This window comes from Oryzias melastigma, linkage group LG24 (genome assembly GCF_002922805.2).
Source record: "Oryzias melastigma strain HK-1 linkage group LG24, ASM292280v2, whole genome shotgun sequence".
NCBI classification, from domain to species: domain Eukaryota; kingdom Metazoa; phylum Chordata; class Actinopteri; order Beloniformes; family Adrianichthyidae; genus Oryzias; species Oryzias melastigma.
Genome location: NC_050535.1, coordinates 13507903 through 13528873, shown reverse-complemented (window position 1 = coordinate 13528873; position 20971 = coordinate 13507903). Strand labels below are relative to the sequence as shown.

Here is a 20971-nt window from a genome sequence, read left to right as displayed (position 1 = left end):
TTTAGCCCAAAAAAAGGACCACATCTACCTCCAGAAGAGGTGAACAGAGTTTGTCAGTGGCCTCTCAGGATGAGACTTCAACCTCATTCCCACAACCTCACCCTAAAGATGTAAGTATTTCTTTTTTAACATCTTAACATAATGGCCCTCTGGCCCGTTTCACGAAGCAGGTTTTGTTGAAACTCTGTGTTCATGAACTCTAAATTCTGAGTGGGTGAAACCAAAACCGTTTCACAAAGGAGGATTCGCTGAACTCTGAATCAATCACTATGGCAACTTTTTACGGAAAATGTGTTCGTAGTCGGCACATGCTTGTAGGAACACATCAATTTCTGTCACCGGAAGTATGAAGCCCTAAAGGTGTTTGTTCCTGTTGCCATGGGAAATTTTGAGTCCGTGAACTCTTACACTAAGAAGCTAAAATTGTGAAAAAAATCTTTTCTTATCCTTTTCTGTTTCATTTTCATGTATAGCATGACTTTAAAAAGAGACATGGAGTACGGGAGTTTTGTTTTCCCCAACATAACTGAACATGAGCATAATCCCCTTTTATTTTTATTTTTTTATTTTTCCAGGTCTCAGTTTTGGATGGACTTGTTTGGAGACTTGAGAGACTCTGGATACTTTAATGGAAGCCATGAACACCAAACTTTGCTGAGATTCTGCAGGTGGACTTGGATGAATGTCGAGATCTCTGGAACAAACACGGGATACGGCCAAGTAGACCTGCATTATGTCCTGGAACAACACCCAAATCTTGGTGCATTTTAAATTTCAAAGTTCATATTTTCCCTAAACATATCATATGAATCTACTAGTGGTAGCTTCATTATATTTACACACGTGTCTGTGACTGGAAATGGTGATTCACTTGTGAACTGGATTTGTGGAGTTGGTGTCATGCCTGCTGGTGGAAGTGCAGACCAATGGCAAGACTGGGGCATGAACACTGGAATGTAGAAATAATTAAGTCTCTCTCTTTTTTTTTTCTTCTAAGTCAAGTAATTAACAAACAATCATGGTATATCTCTCAATAACATTAGCGTGAATCAAATCAAACTTTATTTTTAAAAACGCTTCTACTTGGAGCGCATTACATTTAAAAACAAAACATACTCGGTAAAAGTCATCAGTGTCATGACAGGTTTCAGTTAAAAACAAGTTCAATCATGGTCTAAAATCAGATCAATAATGATCAAGGACTTATTTAAAAGTGATCTGACATTTAAAATAGCCATATTCATTGTTGTGGGTAGAATGTGATGTGAGCACGTAATGGGGTTTGGTAGTTGGTGTTGTTGGAACTGGACATCTGACATGCAAGGCATGTGAATATGAATTAAAATAATTAGAAAATCTATTAGTAACGTGAACTGGTACTTGATGCTGAGTGGCAGTTTAATATACCAGGGGTGTAGGTGTCCTGGTTCCACCGTCAGCTGTTAATGGTTTGGAAAGAATGTAGAGTGACACCTATGTTAAGGCTGAGGAGACGAAACCATTTTTGTTAGTATGTAAACCACCTGTTTTGAAGAGGTATGGTCTATTGTAGAATGTTGTGAAGTTATCAATGAACAGCATGCTCATGGGATGAAATATGAAGCTGATGGATGCGTGAAAACATGATGTCTCCATAACGGCGTGAAGGAAGTGGTCCAGATATGACCCAGTTTGTGTTTAACTGTTGAATGTTTTGGATGAGGTTAATGAAGTCAATTTTCAGAGTTTCAGATTCCTGAAGTTTCAGGTTGTGCCTGCATGTATGATGAATGTCTCCACAGAGGGGTATGTAGCAGTTAGTTGGTGGGCAGAGTTGTTAATGTCATTCACAACTGCTCCAGAGAGTGACCGAATGTGGCACCCAGCAACCCGGACATGCCGGACAACGTCTGTGAAATGTCTTGAAATTTGTTCTCAATATAAAAATAAAAAAATCCTTTTATTTGCTTACTGTATCATGGTTTTGTTTGTTTCTACCCCTGGCATTTTATTTTATTTTTTGTTAAAAAAAATTTATATTGTTTGTATGTTTTTGTGTTTATATATGTATGCGTTATACCACTTTTTGAAAGAAGAAAACATTACTTCTATATTATTAATATAATTTTAATAATGTTAATATACCATTGTTATACAAACGGGTTTAAAGTTTTACGCTCTGAACAGTGATTGTGGCGCCTGGAATAATGGAACAAAAATCACTTCAACAGAAACCTGAATGACCATGAATCTTCACTAATATGAAAATAAATTCTATATTTCTATAAACTGAATATTTTGGCTCAACATACTTAAGGTTAGACAAGAGAAATATTAAGTGTTTTAAATTGGTAGCAAACATGGAAAACATTACTCTTAATTATGGATGTTTACCTTTAATAACTGAATATTTTTCCATTCACAGTGTACTTTTATTATTTTTACATTTACAATAATATGTATTTAATTTGTCATATTTTAGGGTTGTGGCACATATTTCAACATTTGAACAAATAATAAAACAGCTGGTAAACTGAGTCTGCAGTTCTACATTAGTCCACACGGTGGCACTGCGTCTCCTCTGGATCGGTGTGAACAGAGCAGCTGGAGGCTCTACAAACTAAATCTCACGGCAAATCCTTTTAGCTGACTTGGCTTGACTGATCTCTGCGGGACGTTTCAGGAAATGCAGCAGGTGGAGGAGCGGGAGGAGTCAGCCGCGGAGTGCCGTGAGTGTCTGTGGACCTCCACGGAGACCTACCGTCAGGTGTGCCGGGGGTGGGGGGCAGGTGCCGCCGCCCGCGGTCACCTTTGACACGTTTGACCCCGTGTATATTTTGGTTAGCGTCCCTGGCTAGCTTAAGGGCCGTCTTGGAGTCGGACACGACAGCAACTACTGCCTTCCTGAACACCGTAAGTTACCTTAACTAAGTAAATATAATTTAAGTGAAACTTGAGGGGCGTTTTGGGCTGATTTAGAGGGGCAAACTTCTCTGGAGGGGTTCGAACTGTGTTTTTGGTGTCCATTCATTCAGGTCAAGTGCCGTCATGGATGACAGCGAGGCAAACGTAAAGGTCGCGGTTCGAGTGCGACCCATGAACAGGAGAGGTATGACACGCCCCGCCCACTTTCAAATAAAACTTTATTCCTATTTTTTTTATCAACTTTTAAAATCTTCTTTTTTAAAGACGCTTTCCAATCAAACTAATTAGCAGTTTAAAGTCAGTCCTGAAAAACCAGCTGCCACACATTTCAGTTCCTGCCTGCCCATCCCTCATCATCTGATCCAATTAAATCCATTTCCGGTCCGGTTTCCTCAAAACTTGGGTTGACAGGAAGTGGTCGCTCTTCCCTTTTAAACAACAGAAAACGCGTGTCCTGCAGAAGGAATGAGGAAGAGAAGGCTTTTCCTTATACTCTAAGTCAGTTGTAAACTGCTCATAATGTTTGCACAGGCAAGTCTTAATCATTCATCAGCATAAAAAAGTCCTGCTTCTGTGTGGTAGCTGACATTAAAGTTATGATTATCAGAATTTGTAAAGGTTTATTTTGCTCATTTTTAATTCTAATTATTCACATTGTTTGTCTTTATTTTAGAAAAAGACTTGAAGACAAAGTGCGTGGTGCAAATGGAAGGAAACCAGACAATTCTGCGTCCGGCCATGACTAACCTGAATCAAGGAGATCCTCGGTAAGATGCACGCCACTTCATATCATCACTGTATACAATAAAAAAAAAAATTACATTTTTAGTGAAGTTTTAGACATTTTGCATTCAGCTTTTACTCCTTTTTTGTTTTTCATTCATGTTTTTTTCTGTGCTTTTGAACACTGCACAAAACCAAAAGTTTTTTTTTTAAGGTGGAATGATCTCATCTGTGCTTACAGCTTTAAAGCTGCATGTTTTTTCAACTTTCCGGGTACAAATCAAAGCTGCAAATGAATAAAACAAAAAACAGTGATGTTAAAGATTTCTCCTAGTAATAATACCACAACTGGGGCAGATCTGAAACAGGTTAAATTGGAGTACTTGTACACCGTTTTTGTTTTTACTGTGAACCATTTATTTGCAAATCGAGTTTATAGTTGCATAGTTGCAAATTTCAGGGGGCAGAGTCCCTCTCTGAAACCTGCAACTATGCATGAAAAGACATAACCAGTGCTCATTCTCTGTGATGTTTTCATCAAAACTTTGGTTGTGGTGTGGGGAAAAATGTGTTAGTGGGAGAGCATGGAAACAGAGAGCTCTCAGCAATAAGAACAGAAGGGGGTTGTTTTGCACCAATCCCTATAACTAGAATTTCTAACCAACTCCTGCTGCTCTGCCGAAACTGTTTTATTTTGGCTAAAAACATCAACATTTTAATAAAATGAGGACTGTGAAAATAGATCAAATTTCACATTTTAGGTTTAGAAAAAATGACATTATTATTTGGAAAGGGCAAAACACTTTGCAGCAATAATTACAGATTTTTAAACAATTTTTGACTAAACAGAACCGTAATCTCCCAAACTATGGTTGCAGGTCCCTCTAAATGAGGGGAAACTAAATTTAAAAAGATAGTATTTTTCCTGTTACCTCTCTTAACCCTGTTTGCAGGGTTTTAGTGCTCCACCCGTCTTGAAGTTTCTCCTCCTTTCCTCCCTGTAAGTTGCTGTCTTGACAAAGGGTGTGTCTGTTCCTGCTCAGTCCTGCTCAGGTAGTCCAGTCTTGCATTGAAACAATGTTCAATTCCTGGTTTTGCTAACAGCATGTGTTGACATTCAACCATTTTTTTTCATTACTCCTGTAGAGAAATAAAACGGTTGCAAAGGAGTGATTCAGACATAGTTACAACAGAATAGTAGAGCTTGAGATCGCTGCTTGTTTTTTTTTTTTTTTTTTTCAATCCTTGCCCAACTTGCTGCTAATTCTAGGTTCTGGGTGAGTAAACACACCTGATCCAGGTGATCAGCAGCAAGAAGGGGATGGATACCTAGAAAACAAGCAGGACCCGGTCACTATTAAATGTTTTCATGGTTTTGTGTGTGTGTCAGTATTTTTATTTTTTTTTGTGCCCAACGAAATCAGCAGCAGATATTTAAACCTGTTTATCAGCTTTCTGGCTTGTCGCCTCTGATGCTTGCTCCCTCACAGGTGACTCAGTACACAACCAAAGCCGTTGCTAGCTCTAAAGCTTCTCCATCGAGCGCTGTTTGTTTGGTTTCCTGGGTAAACGGTCTGTTGCATTTCTAGATCTATAGGTCTCTAATGGTTTATCTCCTTCACCTGTTTTCCTCAGTGAGTTGATCTCCTAAAATCAAGACTTTATTTGAAATGACATCTCTGCAGTAAATCTTGATATCCTGCAACTGATCCAGGTGTTTTTTTTTTTTTGTTTTTTTTTTTACCTACAAGGTCCAATCTGAGTTTCCCCTGCCAGCTGACATGAATGGGTGCATCGCACTCGTAGAAAGGTTCTTGTGTTTCCACTTTCGTTGGTGTTCTGGCATCTGTTTTGGTCTGTTCCGACATGCTCCATGAGAGGTGTGTTTCCCTTTTGGGGATTGATGTTAACAGGTTTGGCTTGCTCGGTGGAACAAAGGTAAAAACTGCTGCAAGTCCAGAAAAACAGAGTTTTTCAAAAGAAAAAGAAACTTTATTAAGTGTTAAATCATTTACACGTCTCCTTATCAGAACTCCTAAGCTTTTTCAGCTAACTTGTGAGTTTTTTTCCTGAACACCTTGGTGACTCTCAGAGGCCGATATTGTGAAACAGGACCCCTGTAGCTGCATGCTGGGATACAGCAGGAGCTGTTCACACACACTTCTGACAGAATGAAGATTAATAAACTCCTTAATTACTTTTTTTTTCCAACCAGAGACACATTTTTTTTAATCCAAGCCCCTAAACTATACCTGAAATGAAACATTTGGTTTTACAGAGTATTATTTGCTTTCACAGCATCTTCTGTCGTATTTGCAGCATACTTTTATTCTGAAGGTCGTGAACTCTCCTCCTCCTTTTTAAAGTGACTCCTTGAGTTATCTCAGGAATGTCCTGGATCAGAAGGAGACATTCTGTTGCTCTTTCATGAGGCAGTGAGTCCTTGCATACAAAGGCCTTGTTCAATTTCAGACTTTTTTTTGCCCCTTTAAGAACCAACGTTGATTCTACAAAATATGAGTTAACTGTATGTTTAATTTAGTCACATGATTGTGATGTAGCAGTTTTGTTGCTTTTTAAACTTTTTGTGTTAAATTGAGCCTCAAAGGTATGGATGTAAAAGACACGGATCAAAAAATCGGTCAATCGGTCTCTGGCAAACTTTGTTAGTTGGTGTTTTCTACAGTCTTTGCTTTTTATAGACATATGATGCAAAAAAAGTGTCCAATCAGAAGCTTGATCCTACTAAGTTGGGTCAGTTGCAATTGGCTGAAACTACAGTGAGGAACTTATGTTGTTGCAATGCACCTGTTATTCACTGCACTTCAACAGTATCTGAATAGATGAATGACACTTTTTTTTTTTGATTCTCCAGAAATGTTTAGTTGCACAAATTTGCTTACAGTCAAACTTTATTTAATTACAATGAATTAAAGTTCTGTTTAAAACAATCATTCCAGGATTTTTAAATAAAAAACTCATTATATTCTGTTTTGATCCACGACTTATGACATAAATGTCCCCAAAAAAACCCCACAAAACTGATGGGTTTGTTTGATTTACCAAAGAGAAGCTTGTTTTTTTCTTTTTAGGCTACTTTGTGTTTAGTAACTAATAAATCATATCTGAAATAATAAACTATCTAGAATTCTGAATTGATGGGGATTATGATCCTCTTGCAAATACTTATAATAATTTTATTTCACAGCTATTTATTAACAGATGATAAACTGCAGTTTATCTCTGATGGAAGAGTTCATGTCATAAAAGTTATGTGACACGTTTAAGTATTTGTAATAATCTTTTTTTTATGTCTTTTCTCTCCTTCCCAGAAATCAACCAAAGGTAACAGATTACTTTTCACTCCGAATGATTTAGTTTCCTGCTTTTTTTCGTTGTGGTTGTCGGTAAAAATGTCCTGTGTTTTTAGGTTTTTGCATTCGATCACTGTTTCTGGTCCATGGATGAATCCCAGAAAGACAAGTTTGCAGGTCAGTACTTATGAACGGCTTGTGGTTCGGTGCTCCTCTCAGCTTTATTATCTTCCTGATACGCCGAGCTTTTTATAGCTCTGACAAAAAGAGAGAGACGCTTCAGTTGCATTAGAGCAACCTTAACATTTACAGAAGTATTAAATTCAATTTTAAAAGTTTGAAGTAAAAAGTAGGCCAGCCTCCCTGAAACTTTCTCATTTATTAAAGTTCAGAGCGTACGGATTGAAATGTTGATTTGTGCGTTTGTTCAGGTCAGGACGTGGTGTTCCAGTGCCTTGGAGAGAGCCTGTTGGACAATGCCTTCATGGGCTATAACGCCTGCATCTTTGCGTATGGACAAACTGGTAATAAAGTTTGGGTTTTCAAGCAAATGAAGCACAAATCTTAAGTTTAGAGGTCAACTACTTTTAGCTCTTATGTAATTTTTGTTCCATGTCTAAATATAGAGCACCTTGTGTTGCCAAAATACAAAGAGAACACAACATAGTGTAAAAAATGAGCTTTATTTAAAGCACACTGACATTTTAAACAAACTGACATGAAACTAATCCTGGTTTTTATCTGTTTGGATTCTAAGTCTTTAAAGTTGTGTTTCATGCTGATTATGAAAGCAGAAGGCAAACTGGAATACTTTTTTTGCTCACTGCTCTGAGATGTTTTAACATCATTTATTAAATGCAAATGTTTCAAAGTTGCACAACAACATTTTTGGTATTTTAATTTATGCACAAACCAATAGTTTTCAACATTATCCTGTAGCATTTTTTCTTCACACCAACAGCCCCGCCCACAACTTACAGGGTAAATTTCTGATGAAATACTGCTGCTCTGCAGGAACGATGTCCTAGAAAACAACAGGTTTTTTTTAATTTTGGCCAAAACAGCATATTTAAAAGACCATTGGGACCGCGTTTAAAATAGCTTTGTTTTCCTCCTTCTCAAATAAATGCAGTTTATCTTCCAAAGCCAAACAGAGCGTTCTAAATTTGGCTTCATTCCTTGAAGGCCTGGTTTGTGTTTTTCAGGTTCTGGGAAGTCGTACACCATGATGGGCTCCAGCGAGCAGCCCGGCCTGATCCCTCGCCTCTGCAGCTCCCTGTTCAGCAGGACTGTGAAGGAGGCCCGCGAGGGAGAGACCTTCACCGTGGAGGTTTCCTACATGGAGATCTACAATGAGAAAGTCCGCGACCTTCTCGACCCCAAAGGGTGTGCTTGATCAAGCTGAAGCAGAAACCTGAAGCTGTTCTTTTATTCAGGACTACACTTGCACTTGCTGATATATATTTTTGTGTTTAATTGATAAGAGACTCTTCGTGACTCCTTCTGTCTGCAGGAGTCGACAGACTCTGAGGGTGAGGGAGCACAACGTTTTGGGGCCTTACGTCGACGGCTTGTCTCGTCTGGCTGTGACTAGCTACAAAGTAATGCAAATATACATAAAAATCCGGAATTGTTTTAAAGATGGCACTATTTTGAATGGTGGGTTTGTACTGCTGCATGTTTTACCAGGATATAGAGTCTCTGATGTCAGAGGGCAACAAGTCTCGCACGGTGGCAGCGACAAACATGAATGAGGAGAGCAGCAGGTCGCACGCCGTGTTCATCATCGTCCTCACGCACACCCTCATGGACCTGCAGTCCGGGGTGAGATGCCGCGTTTTAATGCTTCTTAGAAGAGTTTTAATCGCTGACTGTATATGAGAACTGGACTGAGTCATGTTTCAAACAGAAACCAATAGACTTCTATAGAGAAGTAATGGGTGACAAGCAGTAAAGGTGTGGTCTTTCAACAAGCTTACTCCTGATTGGCAAGAATGGTTGCCATAGAAACAATGACTGACCAATTTGGACCAATCACTGATTGCTGACGGTTTCTGGTTCCAACATGGCGACGTCCGTATAGCGATGAAATGCCAAATGAATTGACTTAATTTGGTTGAAGCCGAAAGGAAGCCATTGTCTACGGGTGATGTTATTCTGTCCAGTTCTCATATACAGTCGAACTCATGATGAATTGATAAACCTATTCACAATTCCTGCTGCTCCTAATTAGTTTGCTTAATTTATTGCTTGACTTCATCAAGTTTATAGAAATGGAGAGTGGTTTTGGCTGAAAATGGTCTTCTATCTTTCTTTATTTTCAGCAGAGCTTGATGGTTGATCTGTAGAAGTTTAACTTTGTTGCACAGATTTTTTTTTCTCCACTCACCTGCAGTTATAGTCATAAAAGTTCTAAATCTGATTTGCTTTGCGTCTCCTCCAGACGAGTGGCGAGAAGGTCAGCAAGCTGAGCCTGGTGGATCTCGCCGGCAGTGAGCGAGCGGCAAAGACCGGCGCAGCAGGAGAGAGGCTGAAAGAGGGCAGCAACATCAACAAGTAAACCCAACAGAAAAAAAAAAACATTTGATATCAGCCTTTTCAAACCAAGATTATCCCATTGATGTGAAGGCTTTTTGTCCCGTCCTCTCCCCCCGCAGGTCCCTCAGCACCCTGGGTTTAGTTATCTCAGCCTTGGCTGATCAGGGAGCAGGAAAGAACAAGAGCAAGTTTGTTCCTTACAGAGACTCTGTGCTCACCTGGCTGCTTAAGGTACCAACTGCAAATGAGAATGCATGCTGCACATTCCACTGCTGCAGAGTACACTGTCCTCTCAGTCTTTAGCAAAACGAGGTGAAACAATACCTCCTTCTACTTCATCCTCGTCTTTCTTTTAAAACTTTAAGGATTTTTTATGTTAATTTGAACATTTCCTGCTTAATCTTTTGTTCTTTCTGCTTTATTTGATTAAAATCAACCAAAATGTTTCTCGAAAAATCAAACCTCTTTTGAAAAATCTCCCATACATTCACCTAAAAAAACATACTAGTTTTATCTCTCTGTACCATTCTGAGGTTTGAATTTTGATCTGCAGGACAGTCTTGGAGGAAACAGCCGGACCGCCATGGTCGCCACGATCAGCCCGGCAGCAGACAACTACGACGAAACGCTTTCCACCCTGCGCTACGCCGACAGGGCCAAGAGCATCGTCAACCATGCCGTGGTGAACGAAGATCCCAACGCCAGGATCATCCGGGAACTCCGAGAGGAAGTGGAGAAGCTGAGGGAGCAGCTGACTGTAGCTGAGGTGCAGATGGACTTTATTTCATTATTTACAGAAGTGAAGTTTATGACACGGCAAGAGTTGGACAATTTCTGAAAAAATATCAAGACATTACCAATGTAAAACAAATAATAATAAAATAGAAACGTATGTTTATCTATTAATTTTTATGCAATTTGGTTCGTTTTTTTTAAGTTAAATTTTGTGTCCCCAAATAGATATTTTTAAATTAACCTTTAGTTATTTCTGTCTTTTTCTTGTTGCTTCTGATATACTTTTTCCCCAAATGTTGTTTTTCTTTTCAAACGGTGGTTCCAAAAAAGGAAATGTCTACATTTTAAATAAATACTAAAATAAATTGTAAATAAATATCTATGGAAATATTTACTCTAATCATATGTAAATGATTGTAAAATAAGCCATTAAAAAGGTTCATATATAAAAAAAAACAAAAGAATTGATTAACAAGCTCATTTTGTCTTCTAATAAAAATAAAAGCATTTCCTACAAAAAGGTAGAAAAAGGCAAATTCTGTGTTTATAATAAACGTGTTGTAATGCAGCTGCTGTCTCTTCAGTCGATGAAGGCTCCAGAGCTGAAGGACCGGCTGGAGGAGTCGGAAAAACTCATTCAAGAAATGACCGTCACCTGGGAGGAGAAACTCAGGAAGACTGAAGCTGTTGCACAGGTAACCAAATAAACACACTTGTGCCACTTTTGAATGTTTTCTTGTTTTACAACATTATGGAAAAAAGGTTTTGAAAACACTTTAGAGATCGAAACATGGAGGATCTGCTTTTCTTTCAGGAGCGGCAGAAGCAGCTGGAGAGCCTGGGCATCTCGCTCCAGTCGTCAGGCATCAGAGTTGTAGATGACAAGTGTTTCCTGGTGAACCTCAATGCTGATCCAGCCCTCAATGAGCTTCTGGTCTACTATCTAAAAGTACTGAACATACAGCTGAAGTACTAAGGCGGCAAACGCTGGTTTTTCATTTTCATAAACGTCTGAGTGTCGGGTTTTGATCTCTAGGAGCACACGCGTGTGGGCTCAGCCGACTCACAGGACATCCAGCTGTGCGGGATGGCCATCCACGCCGAGCACTGCGTCATCGACGTCACGGAGAGCAGCGGCGTGATGCTCACGCCACACCGCAACGCTCGGTATGGAGCTAAAACGCAGCAACACAACCTTGAGGACAATTCTCACAGCTGAGGAATTTGGGTTCAAATACAGCCTCAAATAAAGAGGAAATTCAATAGTTCTCATCTATTATTTTAGATAAAAACTATGTTGTTGAGATTTTCAAACATACTAAAAAAAGTTACTGAAAAGGTCATTTTTAGTAGCTTAAAATCACCATTTTTGGTCAGTTGTGATTATTTTCTAAACACTTTAAGTGTTATTTTCCATCAGATGCTCACAGCTGCAGCAGTTTGAAGCCTTTCTGGATAAATATCCAAACATTTTCCACATTTTGGTCTTCATATGAATCTTTTTTTCCTTAAAATCCCACTCTGATCATCTTTTTCATCTATTGTAAATACATTTCCAAGGATTTTTAAAATAATTATGCAATTTTTAGCCAAAATCAACAACAATTTGAATAAAGAAATACTCAAAAATGCTTAATTGTCTTTAGATATGTCCTCCATCATGAGAAAAATGACACAAGAACATGTTAAAAACACAATTTTTGTATTATTGTCTTTAAAAACTAAAGAAACGTAACTAAAATATTAGCTTGTATAAAAATAGTTAAGTCAAAGATGTCAGTAGTTGTGACTTATCTTTAAAAGTAAAAGGATAAATCTGATGATGCGTGGAATTTGTCTAATAATCCAAAATCTGTTTATGTCCCCTGTTAAAGTCTCATATTTAGAGTTGACTCTAATGTTTGACGTTTCTTGGTGCAGGACGTGGTTGAACGGCGTTGCAGTCACCAGTCCAGTGCAGCTTCACCATGGTGACAGGATTCTATGGGGAAACAACCACTTCTTCAGGTAACGGCTGTCATCGCCGTGGTGGTGGCGACACATTCCTTTACACACACATCCACTTTTTGTCTTCCTACTTTCACACTTCCTCTTTCTCCTTGTGACACAAACACACCTGTACATACACACTCAGGATCAGCTTGCCCAGGCATATGGCCCAAACGGGGAAAGAGGACGAGGCTGGAGCGGCGCTGAAGACCTGCCTGAGCACGGATAAGCTGGAGTTGGATTTGGATGCGCTCAGCGACGTGTCGAGTGAACTGAGCTTCGGCTTTGAGTTTGCCCAGAGGGAGGTCATGATGAAAGGCATGGGCAGCAATGGTGGGTCAAACTGCAGCTTTCACACACGATGCTCTCTATTTCTACACCCGGCCCAAAACGCTGACTCGTGCTTCGCTTTCTGGTCCTCAGACCCCTTACAGTCAGTGTTACAGACTTTGGAGAGGCAGCACAAAGAGGAGAAACGCTGCGCCCTGGAACGCCAGAGGCTGCTGTACGAGCACGAACTGCAGCTGCTCCGTCAGCAGCTCACCCCAGATAAATCCCCCCACTTCCGGGATGCATCAGGGCTCCCTGTCGGTGCGTCCGCATCTACGACATCGTTAGGCCCTCAGAAGCGCGTGCGGCGCTGGAGTGAAGACAGGTGTTGTTCTGCCTCGTAAAGTGGAAGCTCTGTGGTTCTCATTTTCACTGATAGCTCTAACCGAATTCACTGAGGCGGAACTTTTGCTGAACCTGCTTTTGTGTTGCAGAGAGGCCATGATGACTCGCAGCCTCCTCCGTCTGAGGGAGCAGATCGTTCGGGCCAAACAGTTGGCCCAGGAGGCCAGCTTCATTGCTGAGGAACTCAACAAGAAGACGGAGTATCAGGTGACTCTGCAGATCCCTGCAGCCAACCTGGATGCTAACAGGAAGGTGAGGTGAATTTGTGACTGCAGAAATTGTCCTAGAAAGTGACATTACATTTTGGTGAAAAATGGCGTAATCATTTAAAGACCACTGCTTTTACAATAGATCAAAAGTTGAATGTTTTCCTATCACTGCAGAGAAATGCCGTCCTAAGTGAGCCGGCCATCCAGGTCCGGCGTAAAGGCCGAGGCAAGCAGATCTGGGCTCTGGAGAAGCTGGAGAACCGCTTGGTGGACATGAGGGAGCTGTATCAAGAGTGGAAGGACTGCGATGAAGATAATTCTGTGAGCAGAGAACAAACGAGCATTCAGCAGTGCTGAGCTTCACACTGAAAACACAAAGATTCATCAGCAGTGATCTGATTTTGCAGCCATCTTGTGCATTTCTGCCTCCTGAAGGTGATGCGGTCCTACTTCAAACGGGCCGACCCGTTCTTTGATGAGCAGGAGAACCACAGTCTGATTGGAGTGGCCAACGTTTTCCTGGCTTGCTTGTTCTACGACGTCAAGCTGCAGTATGCAGTGCCCATCATCAACCAGACAGGAGAGGTAGACAATTTATTGGACATCATCGTTTGTTTAAAAGTTAGAAAATTGGATGAAAATGAGATTGGTTTGCTGGATTTGTGTCTATTGCCAGGTGGCGGGACGTCTGCACGTTGAGGTTTGGAGAGGCACGGAGGACGAAGGCCCCGGACGTCTTGACGATCTGCTGAGCACTAATGGAGACTCTCAGGAGCGCAAACTCAACTGTGTGGTGAGAGGATGCAAAATTTAAGTTTTTTCATTTTGCTCACAGGGAGTCCTGCTCTTCACATATGTGCCAAGTAAACTGTTGTGCTTTTTTAAAAAAAAAAATGGATATCTCAGTATGGGATTGTGAGAGGTTTGTCTCTGCAAAATCTGTGTCAAGCCTTAGAAAAAGATGCTAAATATATTTCCATTTAAATAATTATCTTGAATGACAAAATAATTTGTTGTTTTTTGTTACCATCAAGTCAAGTTGTATCATTTTCTTAAATTGTGATTGTTATCAAGCCAAATTATGATGTTTATTTTCACAAAAAAACTATGTATTTATATATTTTAGCAGTTAAAATATTTCAAGTTTAAAATTATTTTTTCTGATTAAATCTTTTAACAAATCACAGTTTCACAGATTTTTGAGCCACGAAAAAGGAAAGAAATTTCAAAAATTAGATCTGTTTTTTATTTTCTATATTTTTTTTAAATAATGGAAACGGAGAGCTTTTCTATTTCCTTATTTATTCACCTTAAAGAGCGTTTTCGTCTCTCTCAGGTAAAAATCCTCCAGGCCACAGGTCTCCCTCGCCACCTCTCCAACTTCGTCTTCTGCCAGTATCATTTCTGGGGGCAGGAGGATCCTGTGTTCACGGCCCCTGAGGTGACGCCGTCCAGCTCCTCATCAGCAACAGCAGCTTCCAAAGACCCTCAGTGCAATGTGGTCTTCGACTCTTCCACGGTAAAAAAAACAACAACAAATACCTGCTATTTACAGAAGGCACAACTCTCCATCCTCCGCTTCTCTGTTTCAGGAGTTTTCTCTTCCCGTGTCGGAGGATTTTGTGGAGTTTTTGGCTGAGGGGTCGGTGGCTATTGAAGTGTACGGCCACAAGCAGGCCAACTACCGCAGGAACCTGGCACTGTGGGATCTGGGAGTGATCCAAGCCAAGACCAGATCCCTCAGAGAGAGGTCCAGTCATTTAGGCTTCTAAAAACTCAGAGAGCTGCAGAAAAGACAAGGGAACATTATTTTCCAGGAGACGCAGCATCCTGACAGGAACACCAGAAATGATAAAAAAAAAACATCTGTTTTAAATTAAAAAAGAACATCTAAAAATTACATAGCAATACTTTTTTTTAGAATTGGTGACTATTTGGGAAAAACCTTTAATACAGAAAAGAGTGATTTTTTTTTTTTTTTTTTTTTTAAGAAAAAGGAAAGTTTGTTTTCTGAGTCAGACGATAAATCATAAATGTCATTGAACTGAACCTTTTCTCCACTGGGAAAATGGCATGATCTAACTTTTACTCGTGTAGTTTTATAGTTTTATTCTTTTATGTGCAAAAAAGAAGTTTAATGCCTTTCAGTGTGATTTAGTCAATGCAGTGCCTAAAAAATAAATTTCAAAGCTAAAAGATATTCAAAGACAAAGCTGTTGTATCACTGATGAAGAAAATTAAACCAGGAAAAAACCAAGTGTATTTTTACAGAGAATATTTTTAATTTTGTAAACTATTTAAATTGTTGATTTCAATTGCTTCATGTTTTTTTAATCTTCAAAAATCATTCTATATAGTTTAATGTATTTGCCGTAAGACTAAACTAAACACCAGAAGAAAGCAGTGCTCCAATAGTGTTTGTTGTCTCTTAGCAAAACATATTCATTTTTTTTCAAGCTGTTAAAATGTGAGAACTTCCACTTTTGAATGAGCTCTTTTATTGATTTTTCTTCTCAAAATAACAAAATTAGTCGTATTTTCTTAGAATCAAATGAAAATAATTTATGTTTAAAATTGATTTGTCATAACTAATATTTCCAAGACAGTTGGACAAGAAATAAGAAAAATAATGACTAACATAAACCATGAGTCAAACCACTAAAAAGCTTCCTGTGATTGTTTTGCAGGTGGAGCGAGGTGACCCGACATCTGGAGCTGTGGGTGCAGCTGATGGAGCTGAACGAGGCGGGGGAGTTCACACCTGTGGAGGTTCTTCCTGCCGGTGACGTCCGCACAGGAGGAATCTTCCAGCTGAAACAGGTTTAGGATGCAGATTTGAGATAATCTGAGCTCCTGGAAACTGCAGGTTTTTTTTTTTTATTATTATTATTTTTGTGATAATAATGACCTTAATGGTCTCTTTGTAGGGTCAGTCCCGGCGGATCCGGGTGGGAGTTCATTCGGTACCCGACTCTGGCACCATGCCTCTCATCACAGCCTCCATCCTGTCTGTGTCTGTCGGGGATGTTAGAGTTCAACGAGTGCGTCAAGGCAAAAGTAACCCACAGATGGTAAGACCGTCTTCTCTAGAGTTCATGAATTCCTCGAGTGGAAGTCAGAACGTTGACTATCTTCTCACTGAACATTTCAGGATGAAGACATGGACAGCTACCAGGTCGGTGGACTTACAGTCTTTTCAGGTGTGGCGCAGACGATGGGAATGATGAGGGAATAACGGTGTCTGTGTGCAGGAGGTGGACCTGGAGAGGATGAGGCAACATTGGCTGGACATGATGACTCAGAGGCAGGAGTATCTGGACCAGCAGCTGCAGAAGACGGTCTCTAAAGCAGGTACAGCTGGTGAGGAGCTCCAGCAGCAGCAAAGTTGGCTGTGACAGCTCACCTCATTCTTGTGCAAATGATCCAATAAAACTGTTTATCCATGCGGGAAAATATCATGGAGAAAAAAATAAAAATTCCCACAGCCCCACCCCTTCAGATTTTATGTCTTTAGATACCAAAAGGAGTTAATTCAAAGATATATTTGCATTGCTGCTGGTCAGGAGGAACATCAAGTTCCAGGCTTTAGAAAATCTGCATTTTTGTACAGTTTAATATGGAAGTTTAACAATAAAAAAAAAGCTTGATTGTTTTACTTATGGCAAAAACAGCCACATACAAAAAACATACCTTTGTTATTTTAAACATTTAATGAAATGTTAACTGTCTGTTTTTTGGATGATGGATTTGTTTGTCTTTGTTTTTTAATGTTTAACACTCATAAAAATGTTTTCTGTTAACATAATGTGCTCTTTTATCTTTATAAGATCATCGTTTTAATTAAAAAGTACTAGTGCCTCATCACTCCAGAACATCATTTTGTGGTTTTGTCAGATCTAAATCTGTGAATCTCAGTGTTGATTTTTTTTTTCTTGACAGAACATAGTGTTTCCAAATAGATTCAGTTATTCATGCCATTTTTGACTTTATGGTCAGAGACTCAAACTTTTATAGTAGTGTTTTATGGCTGTGTGTGCCATTTCTGGGTATTTTGTGGTCTGAAGTCTGTCCACTTTAAAATAATCAATTTTTGGTAAATAATATCTTGATAAAACAATTTGTGCATTTTTGTTCATGTTAAAAGTTGAACAAAATGTCACAGTTTTACACAGAAAATAAAAAAAAAATAAAAAAGGAGATATTATCTTTTTTGTATATGTCATAAAAATCATAATTTGAATCAGAATCATTTATTATTAAAATTTACATTGCAATGAGATTGCAGCAGATCAGAGAAAAACAACAAGAAATATTCGACAATAATTGTGTAAAATGAGAGGTAGACAAAAAACAGAACATATTGTGCAAATATACAAGTGTGCAGGGATGCAATAGTGCAAAGTACAATTTATAAATAGAAAGTGTTAAATGCAAATTGACTTTGTGTTTGTGTGTCTATCAAGACAAGTCAGAGGATGACGTTGAGCGGGAATCCCAGCTGTTGGAGTGCCGTCTGACCCTCACAGAGGAACGAAACGCTGTTCTGGTGCCGACGGCTGGCAGTGGCATCCCCGGAGCGCCAGTTCAAAGGTGTGTGTGCGCATGTAAAAATGAAATGTACTACTCCTTTTCATTCTGGAATTACAACTCGTTTGATGGTTTTATCATAAGTTTTGACAGCTCAAAAGTTTTTACTAACTAAACTGATAACAGGAAGTCTGTTTCTAAAACCTGTTCTGTTTCTGCTGCATCTTTTAAAAGTACAGATTTAACTTGAAAATTAAATGTTGGTTGTTTTAAACCATCTGTAAAACAAAAAAAGGTCTAAAATGACTAAAATTCTCTATCTGATTATCATCTGTTGATGTATCATGTCTGTAGAGTTCCTGTTCCAGGGATGGAAACTCATGTTCCTGTGCTGTTCTTGGATCTCAGTGGTTTGTTTCTCTATTTTTGTTGATTCCTTTCATCAATCTGTTTCTTTTTAAGTTAAAGTAGCTAAAATTATTTTTTCTTCTCTGCCCAGCTGATGATTTCCAGTCCAGTTTGTCGGCTCCACTGGCTGGAGGACTCGATGCGTTGCTCAACGAGGAAGATGATGACGACTTCATTGAACTGCAGATTGTTAAACACTATGATCCAGAGGTAGGGAGACCCAATATTTCCTTTCATTCTCTCTCAGTAATCTCTAAGTGACCTGAACGGGATGCAGGTGAAGGTGGAAGCATCCTGGGACTCCACGATCCACGACTGCCCCCAGCTGAGCCGAGCGGGCTCGGCTGACCAGAGGGTGTACCTGACGGTCCGCGCCATGGTGCAGCTGAGCCACCCGGCCCACATGCAGCTACTTCTCAGGAAGCGCATTTGTGTGAACGTCACAGGGAAGCAGGTGACTGGCGGTCTGAAGGTTTCCCAACTTGCAGATGGGAGCTGCGGTGAGAAAACCATCTGTGTGTGCTGTGCAGGGTTTCGCCCAGAGTTTGCTGAGGAGGATGTCTCATCGCAGTCACATCTCCGCCTGTGGAGTCACCTTTGAAATCGTTTCCAACATCCCAGGTGTAAGTACCAGCCGGTGCGAGTTTGTGGTTTCAGCAGCTGGTTAAGAACTCAGTTGTGCCTAAAATGTTGGGATTCTGTTTACCAGTTCATTTCTACACTATTTGAGTCATACTTTGTGTTTTGAGCTGCACCTGTTTCTCCAGGACTTCCATGGTCCAGAAGACAGGGAAATGCTGGCCCGGCTGGCTGCCAGCGCCGAGGACGACCAGTCGGCCGACAGCGACGCAGCCATAGAAAAATACCTGCGCAGCGTATTGAGTGTGGAAAACATCCTCACGCTGGACAGACTCAGACAGGTTCAGGACTGCTGTTCTTGTTGGTTTAAGCTCCTCTGGATCCTAATTTACATTTTGAAATTCACAACTTGTTTTTTTTTGTTCTTGTGTGAGCAGGAAGTGGCTGTGAGGGAACAACTGCCAGTCAGAGGAAAAGCTTCCCTGAGCTCTCCGGACGTCCACCGGGTAAGAGACTGAAGCTTTTCTGCTGAAACATGCAGAAGAAACTACAGTTTGGAAATGACTGCTCTCACTGATTTAGATGTCTTTACAAGAAATGAGTGAAACTCCAGTCCTTTTAGTCTAGTCGCAGACTGGCTACAAAGAAGAGAAAAACACAAACTTTATTTTTTTAGTTTTATTTCTAACCTGATTCTGAAGGAAGTTTTATTTTGAAAAACTTCTTGATTCTTCACCACATTCAACTGTTGTTGAAACATGTCAAGTTGAAAATACATCTGCTATTTTCTTAAAGCGGCTGCACCAAATTAAAACTACCAAGCTTGCAAAGTTAACAAAAAAAACACAATTGTTTAGAAAAAAAGAGCCAACAGGAAACTGAAGAGCGTTTAACTTCAAAATAAAAGAAAGCTCAATTTATTAACAGACTAAAACCAGGAGTCCTTACTTGAAAAATGATTTTATTGCTCCAGTTGTTCCCTTGTTTTTTTTTTATTTTTCCATCACACAGTAAAACCCAGAGATGAATAAAGTTGGCATCTGATTTTTTTTTTTTTTTGGCTTTCACTTTAGGGAAAATCTAAATCACATTTTAATGTTTTCTACATGAAATCTAGCATAAAAATAATGTTTAAAGCAGCTGCAGATATTTTGAAGAGGATAAAGATAAACTTTGTCCTCAAAAGGGGAAACTGGAAGCTAAAATGAAATCACATTCCAACTTCATCTTCATACATTCTTGTCTGTGTAAATGTCTGACATTAAGCGGGTACGTGAACTGAAAAAGGTTGGAGCCCATTTTTCATTTTTACTAATCCCATCCTGTGGCTTGATTATTTACTGCTTTTAACCAGCTTCACTAACACCTTCATTCCTAACCCTGTTAACTAGCTGTTTAGCAGCAATCTGGATCTGCGCACCTCTACTTATAAACTCAGTAACTTAAAGGTGAGATGCATTTTTTTTACTAAACCAGCCTTTTTTAAATAATTCAATTCCTCTCCATCCTCTGTTTGCATATGTTGAATAAGATATTGTTTACTGAAATATTCCCCATTGTTCCATCCCATGTGTGAAGGCCTGGGACAGCCATCAAGACCTCTGTGGACCTCCTTCATCCAGACGCACAAACACAGAGACAAGTACGTCTGATAAAAGCCTTTATCTTCTGAGCGATTATTCCTGGCTTTGAAAAGTATTTCCTGCTTTCTTGGCTTTGATATCGTCAGCTGCGTGTTTGATTTGTTTGCCAGCGGCCAACTATATCTGTCTTTTCGTTCTGGATCTCATTTCGCCTCTTGTTTTCTTCCTCCGCCCTTAACAAAAAAACCCCTTTATCTTTGTTTTCTCCAGCGCATTCAGGTTTCGCCTTGTCTTATCTCCCTCCAGTGACAGCTGTACCCAGGCTGCTGAAGTCCTTGCTTCCTGGTGGGAAGGGTGATGGTGGAGATCAGACCTCTGCCCATCAGCAGGTATCCTTCCTTCATCGCGTCCACCGGCCTGGATTTAGATTTTCTTCAGGCTCTCTGCGTCAGAGCAGTTTAAATCTAAAAATAACTTCTATCAGTCAGAAGATGGATCTATTTCCTTTGTTTCCATGACAACAAAACTAATAAAAATGACAATTAGTGAATGCAGAATGAAAGCTTTGGTACCCAGAGTAAAGCAGGCCTTTTAATAAACTAATAAAAGTAGTCTTCAAGTAAAATAATAAATGAGGAACAAAAGGATATATTAAACTTGTAAATTAATTGAATAACATACTATTTAAGATGCATTATTCAATTAAAAGGGGCACAAATTATTTAAAAACTCATCAGTAGATATAACTTTAACTTTCTTGACAGGGTGACTTTTTTTCCCCTTAAAT

At 39.6% G+C, this 20971-nt stretch overlaps 1 protein-coding gene and 1 long non-coding RNA gene across 12 annotated transcripts in view; both read left to right on the top strand.

Annotated features, from left to right (window-relative positions):
* On the top strand, nt 1-1955 carry LOC118598175. Its single transcript, XR_004947293.1, has 2 exons — nt 1-110; nt 576-1955. It is a non-coding gene; the product is annotated as an uncharacterized LOC118598175 (long non-coding RNA).
* A 553-nt stretch (nt 1956-2508) lies between these two features.
* LOC112158400 (kinesin-like protein KIF13B) overlaps nt 2509-20971 on the top strand; it is a 24168-nt gene continuing 5705 nt past the window's right edge. Inside the window, exons 1-39 of one of the 11 annotated variants that reach the window (XM_036210614.1) lie at nt 2510-2746; nt 2825-2892; nt 3015-3088; nt 3578-3671; nt 6960-6972; nt 7058-7118; nt 7373-7465; nt 8147-8327; nt 8455-8542; nt 8631-8765; nt 9385-9497; nt 9599-9710; nt 10033-10245; nt 10799-10909; nt 11029-11163; nt 11251-11381; nt 12135-12221; nt 12349-12536; nt 12627-12858; nt 12968-13130; nt 13262-13408; nt 13523-13672; nt 13764-13880; nt 14424-14606; nt 14680-14837; nt 15775-15907; nt 16015-16158; nt 16239-16262; nt 16339-16438; nt 17551-17677; nt 17969-18024; nt 18114-18232; nt 18300-18476; nt 18553-18645; nt 18790-18942; nt 19039-19107; nt 19993-20049; nt 20180-20243; nt 20455-20573. In XM_036210614.1, coding sequence (XP_036066507.1) covers nt 3028-3088; nt 3578-3671; nt 6960-6972; nt 7058-7118; nt 7373-7465; nt 8147-8327; nt 8455-8542; nt 8631-8765; nt 9385-9497; nt 9599-9710; nt 10033-10245; nt 10799-10909; nt 11029-11163; nt 11251-11381; nt 12135-12221; nt 12349-12536; nt 12627-12858; nt 12968-13130; nt 13262-13408; nt 13523-13672; nt 13764-13880; nt 14424-14606; nt 14680-14837; nt 15775-15907; nt 16015-16158; nt 16239-16262; nt 16339-16438; nt 17551-17677; nt 17969-18024; nt 18114-18232; nt 18300-18476; nt 18553-18645; nt 18790-18942; nt 19039-19107; nt 19993-20049; nt 20180-20243; nt 20455-20573 — 4401 coding nt within the window. In that variant the 5' untranslated portion in view covers nt 2510-2746; nt 2825-2892; nt 3015-3027. Of the gene's footprint in view, nt 2893-2999; nt 3089-3300; nt 3436-3577; nt 3672-6959; nt 6973-7057; nt 7119-7372; nt 7466-8146; nt 8328-8454; nt 8543-8630; nt 8766-9384; nt 9498-9598; nt 9711-10032; nt 10246-10798; nt 10910-11028; nt 11164-11250; nt 11382-12134; nt 12222-12348; nt 12537-12626; nt 12859-12967; nt 13131-13261; nt 13409-13522; nt 13673-13763; nt 13881-14423; nt 14607-14679; nt 14838-15774; nt 15908-16014; nt 16159-16238; nt 16263-16338; nt 16439-17550; nt 17678-17968; nt 18025-18113; nt 18233-18299; nt 18477-18552; nt 18646-18789; nt 18943-19038; nt 19108-19992; nt 20050-20179; nt 20244-20454; nt 20574-20971 lie in introns of those variants that run through there. The other 10 variants (XM_036210615.1, XM_036210616.1, XM_036210612.1 and 7 more) reach the window with 10 other exon arrangements.